Consider the following 20,039-nt stretch of genomic DNA (forward strand, 5'->3'; position numbering starts at 1 on the left):
GTTAACCCTCACCAACAACCAGCCCAGTCTAACTAACTATCCTTCAGCAACCAGCCCAGTCTAACTAACTATCCTTTAACAAACAGCCAGTCTAACTAACTATCCTTCAACAACCAGCCCAGTCTAACTAACTATCCTCCAACAATCAGCCAGTCTAACTAACTATCCTCCAACAACCAGCCCAGTCTAACTAACTATCCTTCAGCAACCAGCCCAGTCTAACTAACTATCCTTCAGCAACCAGCCCAGTCTAACTAACTATCCTTTAACAACCAGTCCAGTCTAACTAACTATCCTTCAACAACCAGCCCAGTCTAACTAACTATCCTCCAACAATCACCCAGTCTAACTAACTATCCTTTAACAACCAGCCAGTCTAACTAACTATCCTCCAACAATCAGCCAGTCTAACTAACTATCCTTCAACAACCAGCCCAGTCTAACTAACTATCCTTTAACAACCAGCCAGTCTAACTAACTATCCTCCAACAATCAGCCAGTCTAACTAACTATCCTTCAACAACCAGCCCAGTCTAACTAACTATCCTTCAATAATCAGCCAGTCTAACTAACTATCCTTTAACAACCAGCCAGTCTAACTAACTATCCTCCAACAACCAGCCCAGTCTAACTAACTATCTTTTATCCTCCAGCCCAGTCTAAGTTATCATCCTCCAACAACCAGCCCAGTCTAACTAACTATCCTTCAACAATCAGCCAGTCTAACTAACTATCCTTTAACAACCAGCCAGTCTAACTAACTATCCTCCAACAACCAGCCCAGTCTAACTAACTATCTTTTATCCTCCAGCCCAGTCTAAGTTATCATCCTCCAACAACCAGCCCAGTCTAACTAACTATCCTTCAACAACCAGCCCAGTCTAACTAACTATCCTCCAACAATCAGCCAGTCTAACTAACTATCCTTTAACAACCAGCCCAGTCTAACTAACTATCCTCCAACAACCAGTCAGTCTAACTAACTATCCTCAAACAACCAGTCAGTCTAACTAACTATCCTCCAACAATCAGCAAGTCTAACTAACTATCCTTTAACAACCAGCCAGTCTAACTAACTATCCTCCAACAATCAGCCAGTCTAACTAACTATCCTTTAACAACCTGCCAGTCTAACTAACTATCCTCCAACAACCAGCCCAGTCTAACTAACTATCCTTTAACAACCAGCCAGTCTAACTAACTATCCTCCAACAACCAGCCAGTCTAACTAACTATCCTCCAACAATCAGCCCGTTTAACTAACTATCCTCCAACAATCAGCCAGTCTAACTAACTATCCTTTAACAACCAGCCAGTCTAACTAACTATCCTTTAACAACCAGCCAGTCTAACTATCCTCCAACAACCAGCCAGTCTAACTAACTATCCTTTAACAACCAGCCCAGTCTAACTAACTATCCTTCAACAATCAGCCAGTCTAACTAACTATCCTTTAACAACCAGCCAGTCTAACTAACTATCCTCCAACAACCAGCCAGTCTAACTAACTATCCTTTAACAACCAGCCAGTCTAACTAACTATCCTTCAACAATCAGCTAGTCTAACTAACTATCCTTTAACAACCAGCCAGTCTAACTAACTATCCTCCAACAACCAGCCAGTCTAACTAACTATCCTCAAACAACCAGCCAGTCTAACTAACTATCCTTTAACAACCAGCCAGTCTAACTAACTATCCTTCAACAACAGTGACGTGCGGTGAGGTTCATAGCTGGTGAGGCACTGACGTCATCAGAATCAGATTTGCAAATAGATGCATAGATTGACAGCAGTTTACAGGTTATGTTTCACTTCTGCATCCTTACACATACAAACTGTAGCTCACAAAACACACATTTCCTTAAAAAACAAAACAAAATAAATGTTATTACTGTCTTACCTTTACTTATAAATGAATAGAAGTCCTCCTTATCTTCCTTCAGTTTTAAAAGTCTCTCTGTCTCAATGGAGATCACTGCCAGGGAAGAAAGCCTTCCTTGATCCGTCCTGTTCCTGCCTTATGTTTTCAGTCTCTTGAGCACCCCCTGCCATGAGGCAAGAGAACTGCCTGCCTCACCTCGAACTTGTTCTCTGCCGTTTATAATCGCTCATTACACGAAACACGTTACACAAACACAGTTGGTGACAAAAAGCTCTGTACATTATATACATAAGCCAAATTATTAGAAATAAGTTCACATATTACATTTGTTTAAACCATTTTATTGACGCCGTACAGCAACATGCTCTCTCCGCTTTGCAGCCAGCGCAGAGCCAGGGGTTGCGCAATCCAAGGTGAGGCAGAGCTCGCTGCTGCCTCACCGGCATCGCTTCCAAGCATTTGAATGGGAAAATAAGAAAATTCAGCGATTTTGAACAAATAAAAATCGAAATTGGTGAAGCTACATGAAAAATGAATATTTTTTAGTACAAACCACCGGATGAATATAACAATTTAAATTACTTTATGATTATATATTTTCTTTCTTTCCATGATGGCTGGTGAGGCACTGCCTCACCTGCCTCCCCTGACCGCACGTCACTGTTCAACAATCAGCCAGTCTAACTAACTATCCTCCAACAACTAGCCAGTCTAGCTAACTATCGTTTAACAACCAGCCCAGTCTAACTAACTATCCTTTAACAACCAGCCCAGTCTAACTAACTATCCTTTAACAACCAGCCAGTCTAACTAACTATCCTCCAACAATCAGCCAGTCTAACTAACTATCCTTTAACAACCAGCCAGTCTAACTAACTATCCTCCAACAATCAGCCAGTCTAACTAACTATCCTTTAACAACCAGCCCAGTCTAACTAACTATCCTTCAACAATCAGCCAGTCTAACTAACTATCCTTTAACAACCAGCCAGTCTAACTAACTATCCTCCAACAACCAGCCCAGTCTAACTAACTATCCTTTAACAACCAGCCAGTCTAACTAACTATCCTCCAACAATCAGCCAGCCTAACTAACTATCCTTTAACAATCAGCCAGTCTAACTAACTATCCTTTAACAACCAGCCAGTCTAACTAACTATCCTCCAACAACCAGCCCAGTCTAACTAACTATCCTCCAACAATCAGCCCAGTCTAACTAACTATCCTCCAACAATCAGCCAGCCTAACTAACTATCCTTTAACAACCAGCCAGTCTAACTAACTATCCTTTAACAACCAGCCAGTCTAACTAACTATCCTCCAACAACCAGCCCAGTCTAACTAACTATCCTCCAACAATCAGCCCAGTCTAACTAACTATCCTCCAACAATCAGCCAGTCTAACTAACTATCCTTTAACAATCAGCCAGCCTAACTAACTATCCTTTAACAACCAGCCAGTCTAACTAACTATCCTCCAACAATCAGCCCAGTCTAACTAACTATCCTCCAACAATCAGCCAGCCTAACTAACTATCCTTTAACAACCAGCCAGTCTAACTAACTATCCTTTAACAACCAGCCAGTCTAACTAACTATCCTCCAACAACCAGCCCAGTCTAACTAACTATCCTCCAACAATCAGCCCAGTCTAACTAACTATCCTCCAACAATCAGCCAGTCTAACTAACTATCCTTTAACAATCAGCCAGTCTAACTAACTATCCTCCAACAATCAGCCAGCCTAACTAACTATCCTTTAACAACCAGCCAGTCTAACTAACTATCCTTTAACAACCAGCCAGTCTAACTAACTATCCTCCAACAACCAGCCAGTCTAACTAACTATCCTTTAACAACCAGCCAGTCTAACTAACTATCCTCCAACAATTCAATTCAGTTCAATTCAGTTTATTTATATAGCGCCAAATTCACAACACATGTCATCTCAAGGCACTTTACAGTTCAACCAGATCATACAGTCAAATTGATACAAAGTTTTCTATCTAAGGAAAACCAGTTGATTGCATTGACTCATTGACTCAAATACAATCCCTCACACTAAGCATGCTTGTAGCGACAGTGGAGAGGAAAAACTCCCTTTTAACAGGAAGAAACCTCCAGCAGAACCAGGCTCAGTGTGAGTGGCCATCTGCCAAGGCCGACTGGGGTTCAAGGAGACAGAAGCAGAGATACAAAAAGCAGCTGTAAAAGGCGGCCCCGTCCAGGAAACACACAGCCAGGCAGACGAGCTCCAAGGCAGCTCCCATGCCAGAAGCACAGCTGATGTTTTTTTCCAGGATGACGTCACAGCCAAACAGGAACAGACGAGGCAAAGCTACTCTGAGGAAAAGCAGAGAGAGCAGAAGGTTAGAGATTGAACTAACAGATTCTGCAGAATAGGAGAACAGAGAGAGAATGAAGCAGAATGATGAAATGGGGGTCCCTATGTCCTCCAAAAGTCTAAGCCTATAGCAGCAGAACTATAGAGATAGATCAGGATAACCTGAGCCACCCTAACTATAAGCTTTATCAAAAATGAAAGTTTTAAGCCTAGCCTTAAAAGTAGACAGGGTGTCTGCCTCACGGACTAAAACTGGTAGTTGGTTCCACAGGAGAGGAGCCTGAGAACTAAAAGATCTGCCTCCCATTCTACTTTTAGAAATTCTAGGAACCACTAGTAAACCTGCAGATTGAGAGCGAAGTGCTCTGTTAGGAACATAAGGAACAATCAGATCTCTGATATAAGATGGAGCTTGGCCATTTAAGGCTTTATATGTGAGAAGGAGGATTTTAAATTCTATTCTTGATTTAACAGGAAGCCAATGAAGAGAAGCCAGGATAGGAGAGATATGATCTCTCTTTTTAATTTTCATTAGAACTCTGGCTGCAGCATTTTGGATCAGCTGAAGGCTTTTAACTACAGTTTGTGGACTTCCTGATAGTAAAGAATTACAATAGTCCAGCCTTGAAGTAACAAATGCATGGACTAGTTTCTCAGCATCACCCCTGGACAGGATATTTCTAATTTTTGCAATGTTCCTCAGATGAAAGAAGGAAATTCTAGAAACCTCTTTGATATGGGATTTAAATGACAGGTCCTGATCAAAAATAACACCAAGATTTTTTACTTTATTATCTGAAATCAGTTTAATCCCATCCAAATGAAGTGACTGGCTAATCAGCTTCTTTTTCAGAGACTCTGGTCCAAAGACTATAACTTCTGTTTTGTCTGCATTCAGAAGCAGAAAGTTAAGAGTCATCCAGGTTTTTATGTCTTCAAGACATGCCTGTAATCTATGTAATGGGTTAGCTTCATCTGGATTTATAGACAGATATAGCTGGGTATCATCAGCATAACAGTGGAAATTAATCCCATGCTGTCTAATAATTCTACCAATTGGGAGCATGTATAAAGTAAAGAGAATTGGTCCTAGCACTGATCCCTGTGGTACTCCACAGGTAACCTTTGAGCGTGTTGAAGATCTATCATTAACATGAACAAACTGAATTCGATCAGATAGATAAGATTTAAACCAGTCTAGTGCTGTTCCTTTAATTCCAACAAAATATTCAAGTCTTTCTAAAAGAATATTATGGTCAACTGTATCAAATGCAGCACTAAGATCCAACAGGACGAGCACAGATACAAGTCCATTATCTGAGGCCATGAGAATATCATTAGTGACTTTCACCAGAGCTGTTTCAGTGCTATGATGAGCTCTAAAGCCAGACTGAAACTCTTCAAAAAGTTCATTATGGTGGAAGTGATCGCAAACTTGTTTGGCAACTACTTTCTCAAGAATTTTGGATAAGAAAGGAAGATTGGATATAGGTCTATAATTGACCAAGTCATCTGGGTCAAGAGACGGTTTCTTAAGCAGAGGTTTAATTACAGCAACCTTAAAAGCTTTAGGTACATATCCCTGTAACAGAGATAGATTAATCACATCTAAAATGGAGGAGGAGATCAAAGGGAATACCTCCTTAAATAACCTGGTTGGAACTGGATCTAACATACAAGTTGAAGGCTTAGATGAAGACAATAATTTTGCTAATTCAGAGAGTTCAACTGGATCAAAGCAGTCTAAACCCGGTTCAGATTCCATGACTACCTCAGGTACAATCGCGGATAGAGGAGTGCTTATGATCTTATTTTTAATAAGATCAATCTTATTTATAAAGAATCCCATAAAATCATTGCTGCTAAGAGCAGGTGGAATGGACGGTTCAACAGAGCTATGGCTCTGGGTGAGTTTGGCAACTGTATTAAAAAGAAATCTAGGATTATTCTTATTCTCCTCTATTAATGAGGAGAAGTATGCTGCTCTTGCTTTACAAAGGGTCCTCTTATACAGCAGTAAACCATTTTTCCAGACTAGGAAGGACTCTCGCAGGCCTGTGGAGCGATATTTTCTCTCCAGTTTCCTAGCATTTTGCTTCAAAGTACGCAGCTCTGCATTAAACCAAGGAGCAAGCTTTCTATTTTTAACGGTTTTCATTTTCAAAGGAGCTGCGTTGTCTAAGGCAATACGCAGAGAACTAGCAACCCCATCAACAAAATCATCAACCTGTGAAGGGGAATAAGCTAACAACCAGCCCAGTCTAACTAAGTATCTTTTATCCTCCAGCCCTGTCTAAGTTATCATCCTCCAAAAACCAGCCTGGTCTAACTAACCATCCTCAAAAAAACTAGGCCAGTCAAACAAATTAACCTCCAACAACCAGCGCAGTCTAACTAATGATCCTCTAAAAAACATCACAGTCTAACTAACCAGCTCTAACAACTAACCAACCTGTCTAGAATATTTTATATGACAGAAACAGCAGATTTCAGTCTGGGAGGTGTGACTCCTTCAAGGCATAGTTCATATCATGTTTCTTTTTTCTCTGAGATGTTTTAGTCTCTGCCTAAAGATGCCGTCTTTGTTTTCTGAGTGGCGAGTCTCCATAAAATGTCATTAAGTTTCCTAAAAATGTTGAAAATGATGGATTAAATGAAGGCAGAACCACTGAGCTGAAGCTTTGGACCCCTTCCTGCCATTTGCAATCAGTTATTTACAATTGAGTTTATTATTTAAATTCTTTTTTTAAAACATTAATGATGTATGTTCCAAAGGGGACCATTGGACAGCAAGGAGGACACATGGACCCTCTGCAGTGTCCAAACCGTGGCTCCTGGCCCTGCAGAGGCTCACTGGGTGACTTTTTTCTACTTTCTTCTTCTGATTTTTAATTCAATGCAAATTCTATTCAAACAGAGGAAGATGCATCGGATTGTTTACCTTCTAGACCGGAGGTCTTCAACAGGTGGTCCGCGACCCCTAGCGGGTCAACTGAGGTACTGCATGGGGGTCGTGAAAGTTTTGGTTAATAAAATATTTTTATATGCCCCTCTGTAATTTTTTCCACTAATTGAAATGTCTTTAAATCCACATGAACATGAATCCAGCAGACTGCAGTAAACAGATAAATGGAGGCAGAAGATGTCTTTCAGTCATCAATGCTCACATTCAGAGACACACAGGAGCTCTTTCAAGCTGGGCACCGTTTCATTCACAACACCTGTCCCATCAACCAGGCCAGGATCTCAGTTTTATCCCATTGCCCATCAATGGTAGAAGGTCTCTGGTTCAAATCCAGAGCTGAGGTGTTGCTGGACAGCGTTCGACCCGAAGGACATAGATTCTAGATTTAGGTTAGACCTTCCCTGTTTAGCATATCAGTGGAGGTTCCTGATAGGGGTCGGTTTTATCGGCGAAACCATCCAGAGGTGTGTTTGGTTTATCTCTGGAGGGGGGGGGGGGCAGCATCTGAGGTAGTCGTGGAATCTGAACCGGGTTTAGACTGCTCTGATCCAGTTGAACTTTCAGAGTTAGCAAAACTATTGTCTTCATCTAAGCCTTCAACTTGGATGTTAGATCCAGTTCCAACCAGGTTATTTAAGGAGGTATTCCCTTTGATCTCCTCCTCCATTCTAGATGTGATTAATCTATCTCTGTTACAGGGATATGTACCTAAAGCTTTTAAGGTTGCTGGAATTAAACCTCTGCTTAAGAAACCGTTTTTTCTATGTCTGCTTCTGTCTCCTTAAACCCCAGTGGGCCTCAGCAGATGGCCGCTCACACTGCTGGAGGTTTCTTCCTGTTAAAAGGGAGTTTTTCCTCTCCACTGTCGCTACAAGCATGCTTAGTGTGAGGGATTGCATTGGCGCTATAGAAATAAACTGAATTGAATTGTGTTAGATAAAGCAGACTGGCTCACCCAGGCTGTCTCTCTGATTGACTCGGTGGACAGCCAACAGCCAGGGCAGTCAGACACTCTGCTGTGGACAAACAGTACAGGTGAGGTATGTGATAATCACACTGACCAATGTGCAGAACCTTTCAGGTGGGTTTCCACAGGTGATCCCAGGAGGATCCACCCTGATCTGCATGAACTCCTTCATGTTGGTGGAAGGTGGCTGACATGGGAGGAACTGCCATCCTCGCCGTGCCTCCGAGGCCGACGGAGAGCTGCAGCTGTCAAACGGACTGCTGACTTGGGAGGAGCAGAGAGGCAGTAAGATGATGAGGAGGATGAAGAGTCCTTTGAGCCAGCAGGTGGAGGACATGGTGGGGAGCAGTCAGTCACACAGGAAGTTCATTAGCTTTCTCATTTTCTGTCCTCAACTTAGGCTCTTCCACATCTCCTTCAGACAGGGTGTCATCACAATCCAGGGAGAGTTCAAAGTAGAAGTCCGTTGGGAGGAGCAGTGCCCCCCTCAGGCCTGAAACAGAACAACAATAACAGTCAGAGCCCCAGAACGACATATCCCCCCCCCCCCCCTAGTCTGGCCTCCATGGGGGGGTTTAAGTCCCGTAGGCCTGGCTCTTGGGGGAGTCCAGTTTAAAGTTCTGCAGTTCTCCTGGTAACATGTCTTATCTCTGTCCCTCAGCCACTGAGCCCGCCTATCTCCATGTCTGAGCTGGCTGCTGGACTCATGGAGCTCTGAACCTCCCCTAACATTCCATGGATTCCTGGAACCCTGGATCTGTTCCTGTCCAGATCAGAACCCCAGGTGGGTCTACGGACTCCTGGATCCCAGAACTGTCCTGTTCTGATCTGTTTTCCCTGACCTGGCCAGGATTCCTGCCCGCTCCCTGGGGCTGCTGCATCAGGGACACTCTGGGCGGCTCTGCACCGCAGCTCATTGGCAGTCCATCAGCTGGATCCTGCCTTCCTCCCAGTCTCACTAACCCTAACTGTTAAACCAGAGTGTCAGTGGTTTGGCGGTGCCCCCCCGAGTCGCTGCTGTCCCCTGATCCCCCGCTCTGCACTTCTGTTTGTTATGTTTGTGCTAATAAACGTTTTCTGCTCGGTTCTCAGCACCATTAGCTGGTTTAGAAGGCAGTCATTGAGTTATAAAGGAGCTAAGCCCAAAATGTAGAAGCAAACCAGGAGGGCAGATTGCTGCCAGCTCCAATGTTCTCACGATGCTGGGGCAAGTGTCTGACAGGAAGCCATAGATCTATTCAACCTAATCTATACTGTAGCAGACCTACTGTCTCTGTTGCTGCTCTCCTTAGTTCCCCCTTAATCTGCCAGGAAATGTCCCCTTAAATATCTGACTAAGTCCTTTGGCTGGATGATCCTGAGTTCAGCTCTAGTTTAAACCATCAGCTGCTCCATCTACATGTTATGACCAAAGGAGTGAAGACAGATCAAAGATTTTAACGTCTTAATTCTCCTTTTCTTTTTTGCTTGAATTGTTTCAACAGGAAGCCAACATGTCCCGGGCTAAACTGAAGCAGACTGTCCTCAGAAGGACTAGGAGCTGAAACCGCATCAGAGGAGCTGAGTCATCCATCTAAAGTTAACCAAGTCCATCAGAGTCCATCAGTCCATCAGAGTCCATCAGAGTCCATCAGTCCATCAGAGTCCATCAAAGTCCATCAGAGTCCATCAGTCCATCAATCCATCAGAGTCCATTAGTCCATCAGTCCATCAGAGTCCATCAGTCCATCAGTCCATCAGAGTCCATCAGTCCATCAATCCATCAGAGTCCATTAGTCCATCAGAGTCCATCAGAGTCCATCAGAGTCCATCAGTCCATCAGAGTCCATCAGTCCATCAGAGTCCATCAAAGTCCATCAGTCCATCAGAGTCCATCAGTCCATCAGAGTCCATCAAAGTCCATCAGTCCATCAGAGTCCATCAGTCCATCAGAGTCCATCAAAGTCCATCAGTCCATCAGAGTCCATCAGTCCATCAGAGTCCATCAAAGTCCATCAGTCCATCAAAGTCCATCAGAGTCCATCAGTCCATCAGAGTCCTTTAGAGTCCATCAGTCCATCAGTCCATCAGAGTCCATCAAAGTCCATCAGTCCATCAGAGTCCATCAGTCCATCAGAGTCCATCAAAGTCCATCAGAGTCCATCAGAGTCCATCAAAGTCCATCAGTCCATCAGAGTCCATCAGTCCATCAGAGTCCATCAAAGTCCATCAGTCCATCAGAGTCCATCAAAGTCCATCAGTCCATCAGAGTCCATCAGTCCATCAGAGTCCATCAGAGTCCATCAGTCCATCAGAGTCCATCAGTCCATCAGATTCCATCAGAGTCCATCAAAGTCCATCAGTCCATCAGAGTCCATCAGAGTCCATCAGTCCATCAGAGTCCATCAGAGTCCATAAGTCCATCAGAGTCCATCAAAGTCCATCAGTCCATCAAAGTCCATCAGTCCATCAGAGTCCATCAGAGTCCATCAGTCCATCAGAGTCCATCAGAGTCCATCAGTCCATCAAAGTCCATCAGTCCATCAGAGTCCATCAGAGTCCATCAGTCCATCAGAGTCCATCAAAGTCCATCAGTCCATCAAAGTCCATCAGTCCATCAGAGTCCATCAGAGTCCATCAGTCCATCAGAGTCCATCAAAGTCCATCAGAGTCCATCAGTCCATCAGAGTCCATTAGAGTCCATCAGTCCATCAGAGTCCATCAGTCCATCAGAGTCCATTAGAGTCCATCAGTCCATCAGAGTTCATCAGTCCATCAGAGTCCATCAGAGTCCATCAGTCCATCAGAGTCCATCAGAGTCCATCAGTCCATCAGAGTCCATCAGTCCATCAGAGTCCATCAGAGTCCATCAGAGTCCATCAGTCCATCAGAGTCCATCAGTCCATCAGAGTCCATCAGAGTCCATCAGTCCATCAGAGTCCATCAGTCCATCAGAGTCCATCAGAGTCCATCAGTCCATCAGAGTCCATCAGTCCATCAGAGTCCATCAGAGTCCATCAGAGTCCATCAGTCCATCAGAGTCCATCAGTCCATCAGAGTCCATCAGAGTCCATCAGTCCATCAGAGTCCATCAGTCCATCAGAGTCCATCAGAGTCCATCAGTCCATCAGAGTCCATCAGTCCATCAGAGTCCATCAGAGTCCATCAGAGTCCATCAGTCCATCAGAGTCCATCAGAGTCCATCAGAGTCCATCAGTCCATCAGAGTCCATCAGTCCATCAGAGTCCATCAGAGTCCATCAGTCCATCAGAGTCCATCAGTCCATCAGAGTCCATCAGAGTCCATCAGAGTCAATCAGTCCATCAGTCCATCAGAGTCCATCAGAGTCCATCAGTCCATCAAAGTCCATCAGAGTCCATCAGTCCATCAGAGTCCATTAGAGTCCATCAGTCCATCAGAGTCCATCAGAGTCCATCAGAGTCAATCAGTCCATCAGAGTCCATCAGTCCATCAGAGTCCATCAGAGTCCATCAGTCCATCAAAGTCCATCAGAGTCCATCAGTCCATCAGAGTCCATTAGAGTCCATCAGTCCATCAGAGTCCATCAGAGTCCATCAGAGTCAATCAGTCCATCAGAGTCCATCAGTCCATCAGTCCATCAGAGTCCATCAGAGTCAATCAGTCCATCAGAGTCCATCAGAGTCCATCAGAGTCAATCAGTCCATCAGAGTCCATCAGTCCATCAGAGTCCATCAGTCCATCAGAGTCCATCAGTCCATGTTCCAGCGTTTCCTGCCTCCTCACACCTGACTGAAATAGAGCCCTTGTTCCTGTGCTGTTGCTGCTGTTGCTGTTGCTGCTGTTGCTGTTGCTGCTGTTGCTGCTGTTGCTGTTGCTCCTGCTGAGGAGGAGGAAATAAAAGCTTGTGATGGAGGAGTGTTGGACCAGTAACCCACCTTCTGTCCCTCTGAGGATTTTCAGGTTGAATCTTGGAAGAAAGATGATAGAATCCAGACTTTCCTTCATTTGTTTTTCTTCTCTAGTTGTTCTGTTTCTGCTCTTTAATCCTCTTCATCCTCACTCTAGGTCTTTAAGCCTCTTGCTCCTCCTCCTCCATCTGCTCTCAGAACCCTTGACACTCTGATGGCTGAACTCCACCGGCTTTAAGCTCCCCCCCCCACTATCTTCCTGTTCCTTTACACTGTTGCAAGTGCAAAGTAATGAAATGTAGTCTGTATCTACCCAGATGGAGGTCTATAGGCCTTATATTTGGTGTCAGGAGGCGTTCAGGAGCGTGGCAGCTGTAGGGGAATAAGCTATTCCCACATCTGCTGGTTCTAGTTGTAGGTTTCAGTAGCGCCTCCCAGAGGGCAGGAGTGAGCAGAGTGTGAGTGCGGGGTGGACCACTAGGACCACTCCTACGCCAGTAGAGAGTCAGTCAGTGGCTGGTGGTCTGGGGTAATGGCCGCCGTGGTTACAGCTGTAGCGTTCCCTCAAAACCAGCATAAATGTTGTTGCTTGTTGAGGAAGGAGACATTGGAGGAGTGTGACCATAACAGGCCACACCGGTTCTCCTCGAGGTTTATTCTACATATCAACTGCTTCCAAAAAAGGCTGTAACTGGTTTAGCTGAACTCTGTGGGAAAACCGCCACGGCTCCCTTTGGCAAAACGTCCAGTTAGCGACAGAAACTGACTAGTTAGAGCAGGGCAGGACATCAAGCTGTGTTAATATTTGCCTTCTTCTCATCTCATCTTTGCAAAGATCAATAAGTTGCCCAGTGAGTGAAATACCTTAGATTTCCTATGGCTGGACTGCATATTTGATGCTTTTTTCCTACAGTGGTTTGTCAGCAGGATCTACTAAGGCAGCAGTTATGACCAAAGATCCTGGCTTTAACCCAAAGGAGCTTTTAAGGGATGGAGGACTTCTTGTTTCCAGGGTCAACAGGAGTTTCTAAACTGCTTTTTTATTTGTTTTTGAGATGAAGGAAAATCTTCTGTCAGCATGCCTCAAATGTCGCTGATGTAACCGGAACTACTCCCCTCTGAAGACACCCCCCCCCCCCCCCCCCCCGGCGGAGCTTTTAATAGGGACGACTTCCTGTTCAACTTCCTGTTGCCAACAGCGCACAGCTGTTAAAGGCTAGGTCAGAGGTCATGGATTAGAGGACCCGCCTGACAGTTGCCTTTTGCATTACATGCAGTAATTTATAAATTACTGCATGTTGTCTGATGACAGTTTCTAACGCTGAAATCCCACATCCACCGCTGCAGACCTCCTGCGCAAAGCCTACAGCCGCCGCTGTTCCTCCCATATCCTGTGCTATCGCAGAGAAGTCTTCACTTTTTCCAAATGTTGTTTCCAAGTGAGCTAAAATCTAAGAACTTTAATCTGTTCAGAATATTGATCATCAAATATTTTAGCCTGCTAGGAAACCAGCTTCATCGTCTGCATATAAAGATTTTCTACTTCTTGGATCTAATTGATCAAATATCTCATTAATCATCAGTAATGCAGGGCTGCATGCACCATCTAATCTTTAGTGAAATATTCATTTCCTGCTCTAACTTCCACAGTTATTTCAGATTTAAAAATAAACTGAAAATAAATGTTTATTAATAAACCTTCCTTCCAGACCAGAGTATCATAGAAAGAGAAAATACTGCGATAAAATGATGAACCTGTAAATAATGACCAAACCTTCCAGCTGCTGTCTGTCAGTCCAAGCAGTCAGTCTACATTTATACTTTTGCTGATTTCAGGATTTTTTATGATAATCAGATTTCATCATTTTTATCAAATGACCTTAACTTGGCCTCCACACCACAGTGAGACAGCGGGTCGGAGGAGCCCCCATGATCCTCTCTGCTGTTCTCACCTTCTTCCAGTCTGAGGCGCTGCAGCCTCCACACCACACAGTGAGACAGCTGCTCAGAACGCTCTCTATGGTGCTTCTGGAGAAGGTGGGGAGGATGGGGGGGGCTTCTGGGCCCTTTGGACCAGTGAGGTGGTGTTTCCAGTCCAGGTGAGGGTGTCTGTGATGAATGACCACCTCTACAGCTGAGCTGTTGATGAGCAGTGGAGCGTGGTTAGGCCGCTTCTTCCTGAAGTCCACCATGATCTCCTTGGTCTTCTCCATCTTCAGGATCAGGCTGTTATCTCTGCTCCACCAGCTGCTCCACCTCCTCTCTGTAGTCCAGGTCGTTGTCGTCTCTATATCAGAGATATATTTATATATATATATATACTTATTGCACAGGGTGACAGATATAGAGAAACAGGGTATTAGATAGTAATCCTTCTCCATAGCAGCAGTTATTGCGGTTGTAGCGTCTCATTGTAGAGTCTGGGTGTAGCAGGGATGAATGACCTGCAGTAGCGCTGCTGTTTCCAAACAATTCCCATCATGTCATCTCAGGTCACTTTCCAGTTCACCAGATCATCCAGTCAGATTGATTCAGAGTTTTCTATCTATTTCAAAGACTCTGGTCCATCTAACACTGAAATAAAATGAATTGTTTTGCATCCATTTTTAAATTTAACGTGTTATTTAAAGTTTAGAACAATGGTTCAGTTTGGTTTATAGATAATTCCCTGATTCCCATATTTTCTCAAACCCCTGAACTGATCGTTTGTTATTTTCTTTCTTTTCTCTGTCTTAATGTTGGCAGTGGGCTTTAGGCTGCCCTGCAAGGCTTTAAACCTGGGTTTAACCGGAGACTAAGCCATTCTCAAGACATTCCAGGCTCATTTGTGAGCTTAAATATTCCCCAAAAGACCATTTAATCAAATGATGCAAACTAACAGACCAGGAAGCAGATTTCTCATCTTGGTCAAAATATTTTTTTTTATACTGAGAGGAGTAACCATTTTATTCAATCCAATCAAAACGCCCAAGAGCGCTTCTCACAACTTCAAAAGAAACGTCTCATGTCAGGCCTGGATGTAGAGATGCTGAGTTTGGAAGCAGAGAACAGAGTTCATCCAAACCACGGATGACCCTAATGATCCCTGTTACTTTAAATCTGCTAGAAAGACTGAGGATGAGAGGTTTGGAACTTTAGAGTCTGGGATGCAGGAAGGCAGCCAGAGGTCAACTACTGTTCCTAAATATAAACCTGCTAAAGTTAAAGGCTTTTATCCATTAACGTCTCATGTTGGCATAAAGTAATGCTGAAGATGATAAATGAGCTATTAAAGTACTTTTTCCAGCAGTGCTCTGGTAAGAATTAAGGAAATTCATTCAGAATCTAATCTAGATATTATTTTTGTTCACAGTGTAACAGAATAAACAGACATCTGCTGCAGGTTTTAGGAAAACAGGTTTAAATCACAGAATGTAAGTTTTAAATCCAGCCTCCTGCCAGAAGGTGGCGGTAAAGCGCAGCTAAACAGTGCCTGCCCACCGCCATTAAACAGAAGAAGAAGAGATACTGAGGAAGGAGAAGAAGAAGAACCTCAGACCGGCGGCACCAAGATGGCGGAACCGATCTCCGTCGGGGTGAATCTGGACGCCTTCTCTCACGCCATCAGCGGCATCCAGGCGCTGCGCTCCAGCGTCAGCCGCGTGTTCGAGTCCCTGAAGGACGGAATGAAAAACCGCGAGACTTTGGAAGGCCGCGAGAAGCAGTTCATCTCCGAGTTCCAGGACACCCTGCAGGCCGTCAACAGGGACCTCAAGTAAGACCCGATCCGCCCACAGCCTGGTCCAGACCCGCTGACATAGACTGACCCCAGATCCCTCATCCTCCACCCCGCTGCAGATCACATGATCAAAGCAGCGCCTTCATCCTCCGCTGTTCCTCCTGTCATGGAGAGCTGCGCTTTATTATTATTATTATTATTATTATTATTATTTTCTGGTTGTGGATGTTTGTAATAGAGGATAATGAGGATCATCAACATTGGTTTGTTCTCTACCTCCAAACTCAGCATCTCTCCATCCAGGCCTGAGATCACAAGTTGGCAGATTCACTCTAGAAGCTGTTTGACTGGATTAGAGGAAACTATTAATCCTCTCAGGATAAAATAATGATTTAGATGTGAAAGGGGAGAAATCTGCTTCCTGCTCTGGACCGTTTAGAAAACATGCAAATATAAACGGATGAACGGGTCCCCCCCTTTGGAATGGGGGTCGTTTGACTTCGTTAGCCTGCAATGCCCCATACCTGTCTATGCCTCTGAAAGGGGGGGCATTAGAGGGAATAGTTGGTCTGGATGAATAGGGGAGGTCTTCTGTTCTCCTATAAGCTCCTGTTTAAGGTTTATCTTTCTTAACATAGATGCTTCCTTCCTCTCAAACCACCTGTCCTCTTTGTCCAAAATGTGAACATTCTGGTCCTCCAAAGAATGTCCTTTGTCCATCAGGTGTAGATGTAGCGCAGAGTCTTGTCCAGAGGAGGGCGCTCTTCTGTGTTGGGCCATGCGTCTGTGGAGAGGTTGTTTGGTTTCTCCAATATAGAGATCAGAGCGTTCCTCTGCAGACAGAACTCTGCTCAGATGTAGACCAAACCCCAGACCAGATCTGGGCAGAGTGGTGGATGCAGTAATTATAGATTTCATCCTATAGATCAAATCCAAGATGGCTGCCAGAACCAGCAGTGATCCAGCCCTGAGGCTCTGATGTCCTCCTTCTTCCAGACGTGTCTCTGCTTCACAGCTGAACTAAAGGCTGAAGGATCTCCTGGTCCTTGGCCCAGGTCCTCCTGGTCCTTGGTCCAGGTCCTCCTGCTTAGCAGCAGACTGTGAACCAGATGTGTGTGGAAGGCTACGTTCACACTGCAGCCTGAAGTCACCCAAATGTTTTGGCCCATAGCGACCTGCGCTTTTCATGATAGTCTGAACAACATGGATCCGATTTTTTCCAATTTGACTGAGGCCACTGGGCTCTGTGGTCCTGAATCCGATACCAATCCGATCTTTCCAAATGCGACCTGTGTCTGAGCGGCCATGTCGGATTCATCCGACCTGAACGTCATTAATACCCGACGAAGGTCACTATTCTGCATCCTGCTGCGCAGAAGCGGCAAGAAAAACAAACAACCATGGTGGACGATGATGCGGAGAGTAGTGTTAATTTTAGCAGCCATTTTTAAATTTAGTTTTAGTCTTAGTCCAGTTTCAGCATCGTTTGTTAGTTTTTATCACATTTAGTCGACATCATCGCATTTTTATTTAGTCTAGTTTTAGTCGACTATAAGTCAAGCATTTTAGTCTTTATTTTAGTCCAAGAAAACATAATTTTATTAGTTTAGTTTTAGTCAGGACATAATTTTAACCATTTACTTTTTTGTCAGCAGATAACGTTTAAGATTTCCTAAAATTATTTCAACATTTTCTCTCATCTGTTTGATAAAAAACACAATTTTAAGGAACACATCCAGACATGGAAGATGTTCTGACAATATTTGCATATTTATTTTGAACATTGTTAAGGTTCAAAGACACAAACACAAATGCTTGCATTAAAACAAATAAAACACACCTGGCAAAGGAAACAAATAAATAAAATAAAGTGTCTTATGAACTTTACACAAGTGCTGGCTGTTTAAAGCTAGTTCACATAGAATAATAAAATAAATAGATTTAAGGTCAATGTTGTTAAAAAAAAAAAAAACTCCAACTGATAGAACAAAAGTGCTTTCCTGCCAGCTTTAGCTGGCCTGTCATTGTTTCTGGGTGGCTGGTAGATTGGTGGTGGTGTATCTTTAATCTGGAACAGAAATTAATACAATGTCAGGATAGATAAACAGCATAACAGGAATTCCAAGTGTATAAGTAGCATATAGGTCTGTTATTTTACTTAAAAACTAAGTCACTATAAAAACTACATTTGACCATCCATTTCAAACTCATACAAACAACCTAACTATCATTTTATGCAGAAATAAATTGCAGACATTTTTAGGTGTGCATGCATTTTGGTTGTATTAATATTGATGCCAATTCAAATCAAATGTCCTTGTAATAGTAATATGCAGATAAACAGAGCAGCATTTTATGTCACCAAATAAAGACATCCCTGCAGTGGTTCCCCTAGCAACGGCTATTTTGTATATGAAAATCTAGGTTAAAGTTGTTCTGAATTATGTGTGGCATATTATTTTTATTTTGTCTTATCCTGATAAATAGTTTCAGTTCGTTTTAGCATTTAGCATACATGTGTAGCTGCCGAGGTGTTTTCTGTTAACTGTAGTTCACTTGCTGCTCCTAGTTCACCTAAAACGTCTGTCTGCTTTAATCAAACTTGCAATTTAACAGAAACTATAGTTGCCCGGCCAGTATAACATATCTAAGTTAGCATAAATTTAACTTTACATACAATGCTATCAACAAGTGGCTACCGTCGCTACGTGCTAACAAGCTAACGTAACGTAGCCAGCCTGGATACTAAATGCTATGAAAGTTAGCCAACATTAGTTAGTTTATCATTGGGACATTATAGCCGTTGATTTAATGTTACATTATAAACAACCACCACCAATCTTTCTGTTAGCTTACCGTAATGTCTTTGTGGTGAACTGCGACGCGTCTCTTCAGGTTTGTTGTGTTTTTTCCAGCTACCGTGTGGCCACATTCCTTCCCTTCCACTAAAATCAAGCATTTGGGTTTGTTCTCCACTTCAATGAAGCGAAAATGTGTCCATAGATCACGTCTCCTCTTTCTCCCGAGCCCCAGAGTAGGCTACTCTGTGCAGCCCGCTCCAGGTTTGAAAGTGGGTGTGTGGGAGCTGACGAGGAGGAGGCGCAGGAGGAGACGAGACAGGATTTGAAAAAACCATAAAATAATAATATATAATTTTCGTCTCGTCTTTGTTAGTGAACTAAAATGTCCATAGATTTTAGTCCAGTCTTTATTTACCGAACAGCATTTTCGTCTCGTCTTTATTAGTCCACGAAAATTATTTCTGATTTAGTCCCAGTTATTGTTTATTAGTGGGGATTTTCGTCTTGTCTCGTCTAGTTTTCGTTCGGTGAAAAATGTGCGTTGACGAAAATATTTTCGTTTAGTTTTCGTTAACGAAATTAACACTAGCGGAGAGCAGTATTTATGTTTAACCATCTTGAAAAGATTGAGATTTTATGGTTGGAAAAGATGGCTAGGTCGGCACTAGCATCCATGTTTACTTCCGTAAACACAGAGCAGGCTGGCCCGTGACGTCATGGTGTCCTCTACTGCGCATGCGGGACATAGTTGGAACGCGCAAAAAGAAATGGATTGAGCATCAAGGCGTGCAGTGTGAACGTAGACCAACAGTCCCGCTGTCCCTCCAATAGAGGCGACGTCCATCACTGGACTGGATCAGATTAGAAAAAGAAATTCCCAGATCTAGACATGGGAATTCTAGATCTGTCCAGATCTAGAACATTCAGATTGTAGAACATTTAGCAGCTATCTGGATCCAGACCCTGGTTCTCCGTAGGCGTGACCTGTCCCCTCCTGTCCCCCGCAGTGAGCTGGAGCGTCTCAGTGGTCTGGTCGGACGTCCCTCAGAGTCCCACCCTCTTCATAACAGCGGCCTGCTCAGTCTGGACCCGGTCCAGGATAAAACTCCTCTCTACTCTCAGCTGCTGCAGGCCTACAAATGGTCCAACAAGGTGAGTCCCGCCAGACGCCACCTTAGGCCGTTGCCATGGTAACACGTTCTGGGCCCCAGGGCCGTCCAGCTCCAGTCCTCAGAGGCTGCTGTCCTGCTGGTTTGGACGTGTCCTGCTCCAACACGGTTACCATGGTAACATCCCCTCATTCACCCCGGCCTTTCAGTCCTGGTTCCTTTCTTGGTGGGGGTCCTATAAACAGCGTGTTACCATGACAACCAGCAGTGGGTAGCGGTTCTGATGGATCGGTTGTTCTGGTTCTGGGCAGCTGCAGTACCACGCCGGTCTGGCCTCCAGCCTGTTGAACCAGCAGTCCCTCAAGAGATCGGCCAACGTAGA

At 43.9% G+C, this 20,039-nt stretch overlaps 2 protein-coding genes across 4 annotated transcripts in view; one reads left to right on the top strand and one right to left on the bottom strand.

The window, feature by feature from the left end:
* LOC119779417 (netrin-G2-like) overlaps nt 1–12,538 on the bottom strand; it is a 35,757-nt gene extending 23,219 nt beyond the window's left edge. The window contains exons 1-2 of one of the 3 annotated variants that reach the window (XM_038279064.1): nt 12,057–12,527; nt 8,255–8,653 (exon numbers count right to left, since the gene is read on the bottom strand). In XM_038279064.1, coding sequence (XP_038134992.1) covers nt 8,255–8,497 — 243 coding nt within the window. In that variant the 5' untranslated portion in view covers nt 8,498–8,653; nt 12,057–12,527. Of the gene's footprint in view, nt 1–8,254; nt 8,654–12,056 lie in introns of all 3 variants that reach the window. The other 2 variants (XM_038279067.1, XM_038279065.1) reach the window with 2 other exon arrangements.
* Nucleotides 12,539–15,537: 2,999 nt separating this feature from the next.
* Nucleotides 15,538–20,028, top strand: med27 (mediator complex subunit 27; the record flags this gene model as incomplete). The annotated part of the gene is made up of 3 exons (XM_038279072.1): nt 15,538–15,783; nt 19,556–19,700; nt 19,969–20,028. Coding segments are annotated over exons 1-3 (408 nt in total), but the record flags the coding sequence as incomplete, so codon positions are not given.
* Nucleotides 20,029–20,039: the final 11 nt, after the last annotated feature.

The sequence above is a fragment of the Cyprinodon tularosa genome, unplaced genomic scaffold (assembly GCF_016077235.1).
Source record: "Cyprinodon tularosa strain WSP-4 unplaced genomic scaffold, ASM1607723v1 ctg1470, whole genome shotgun sequence".
Taxonomy (NCBI): domain Eukaryota; kingdom Metazoa; phylum Chordata; class Actinopteri; order Cyprinodontiformes; family Cyprinodontidae; genus Cyprinodon; species Cyprinodon tularosa.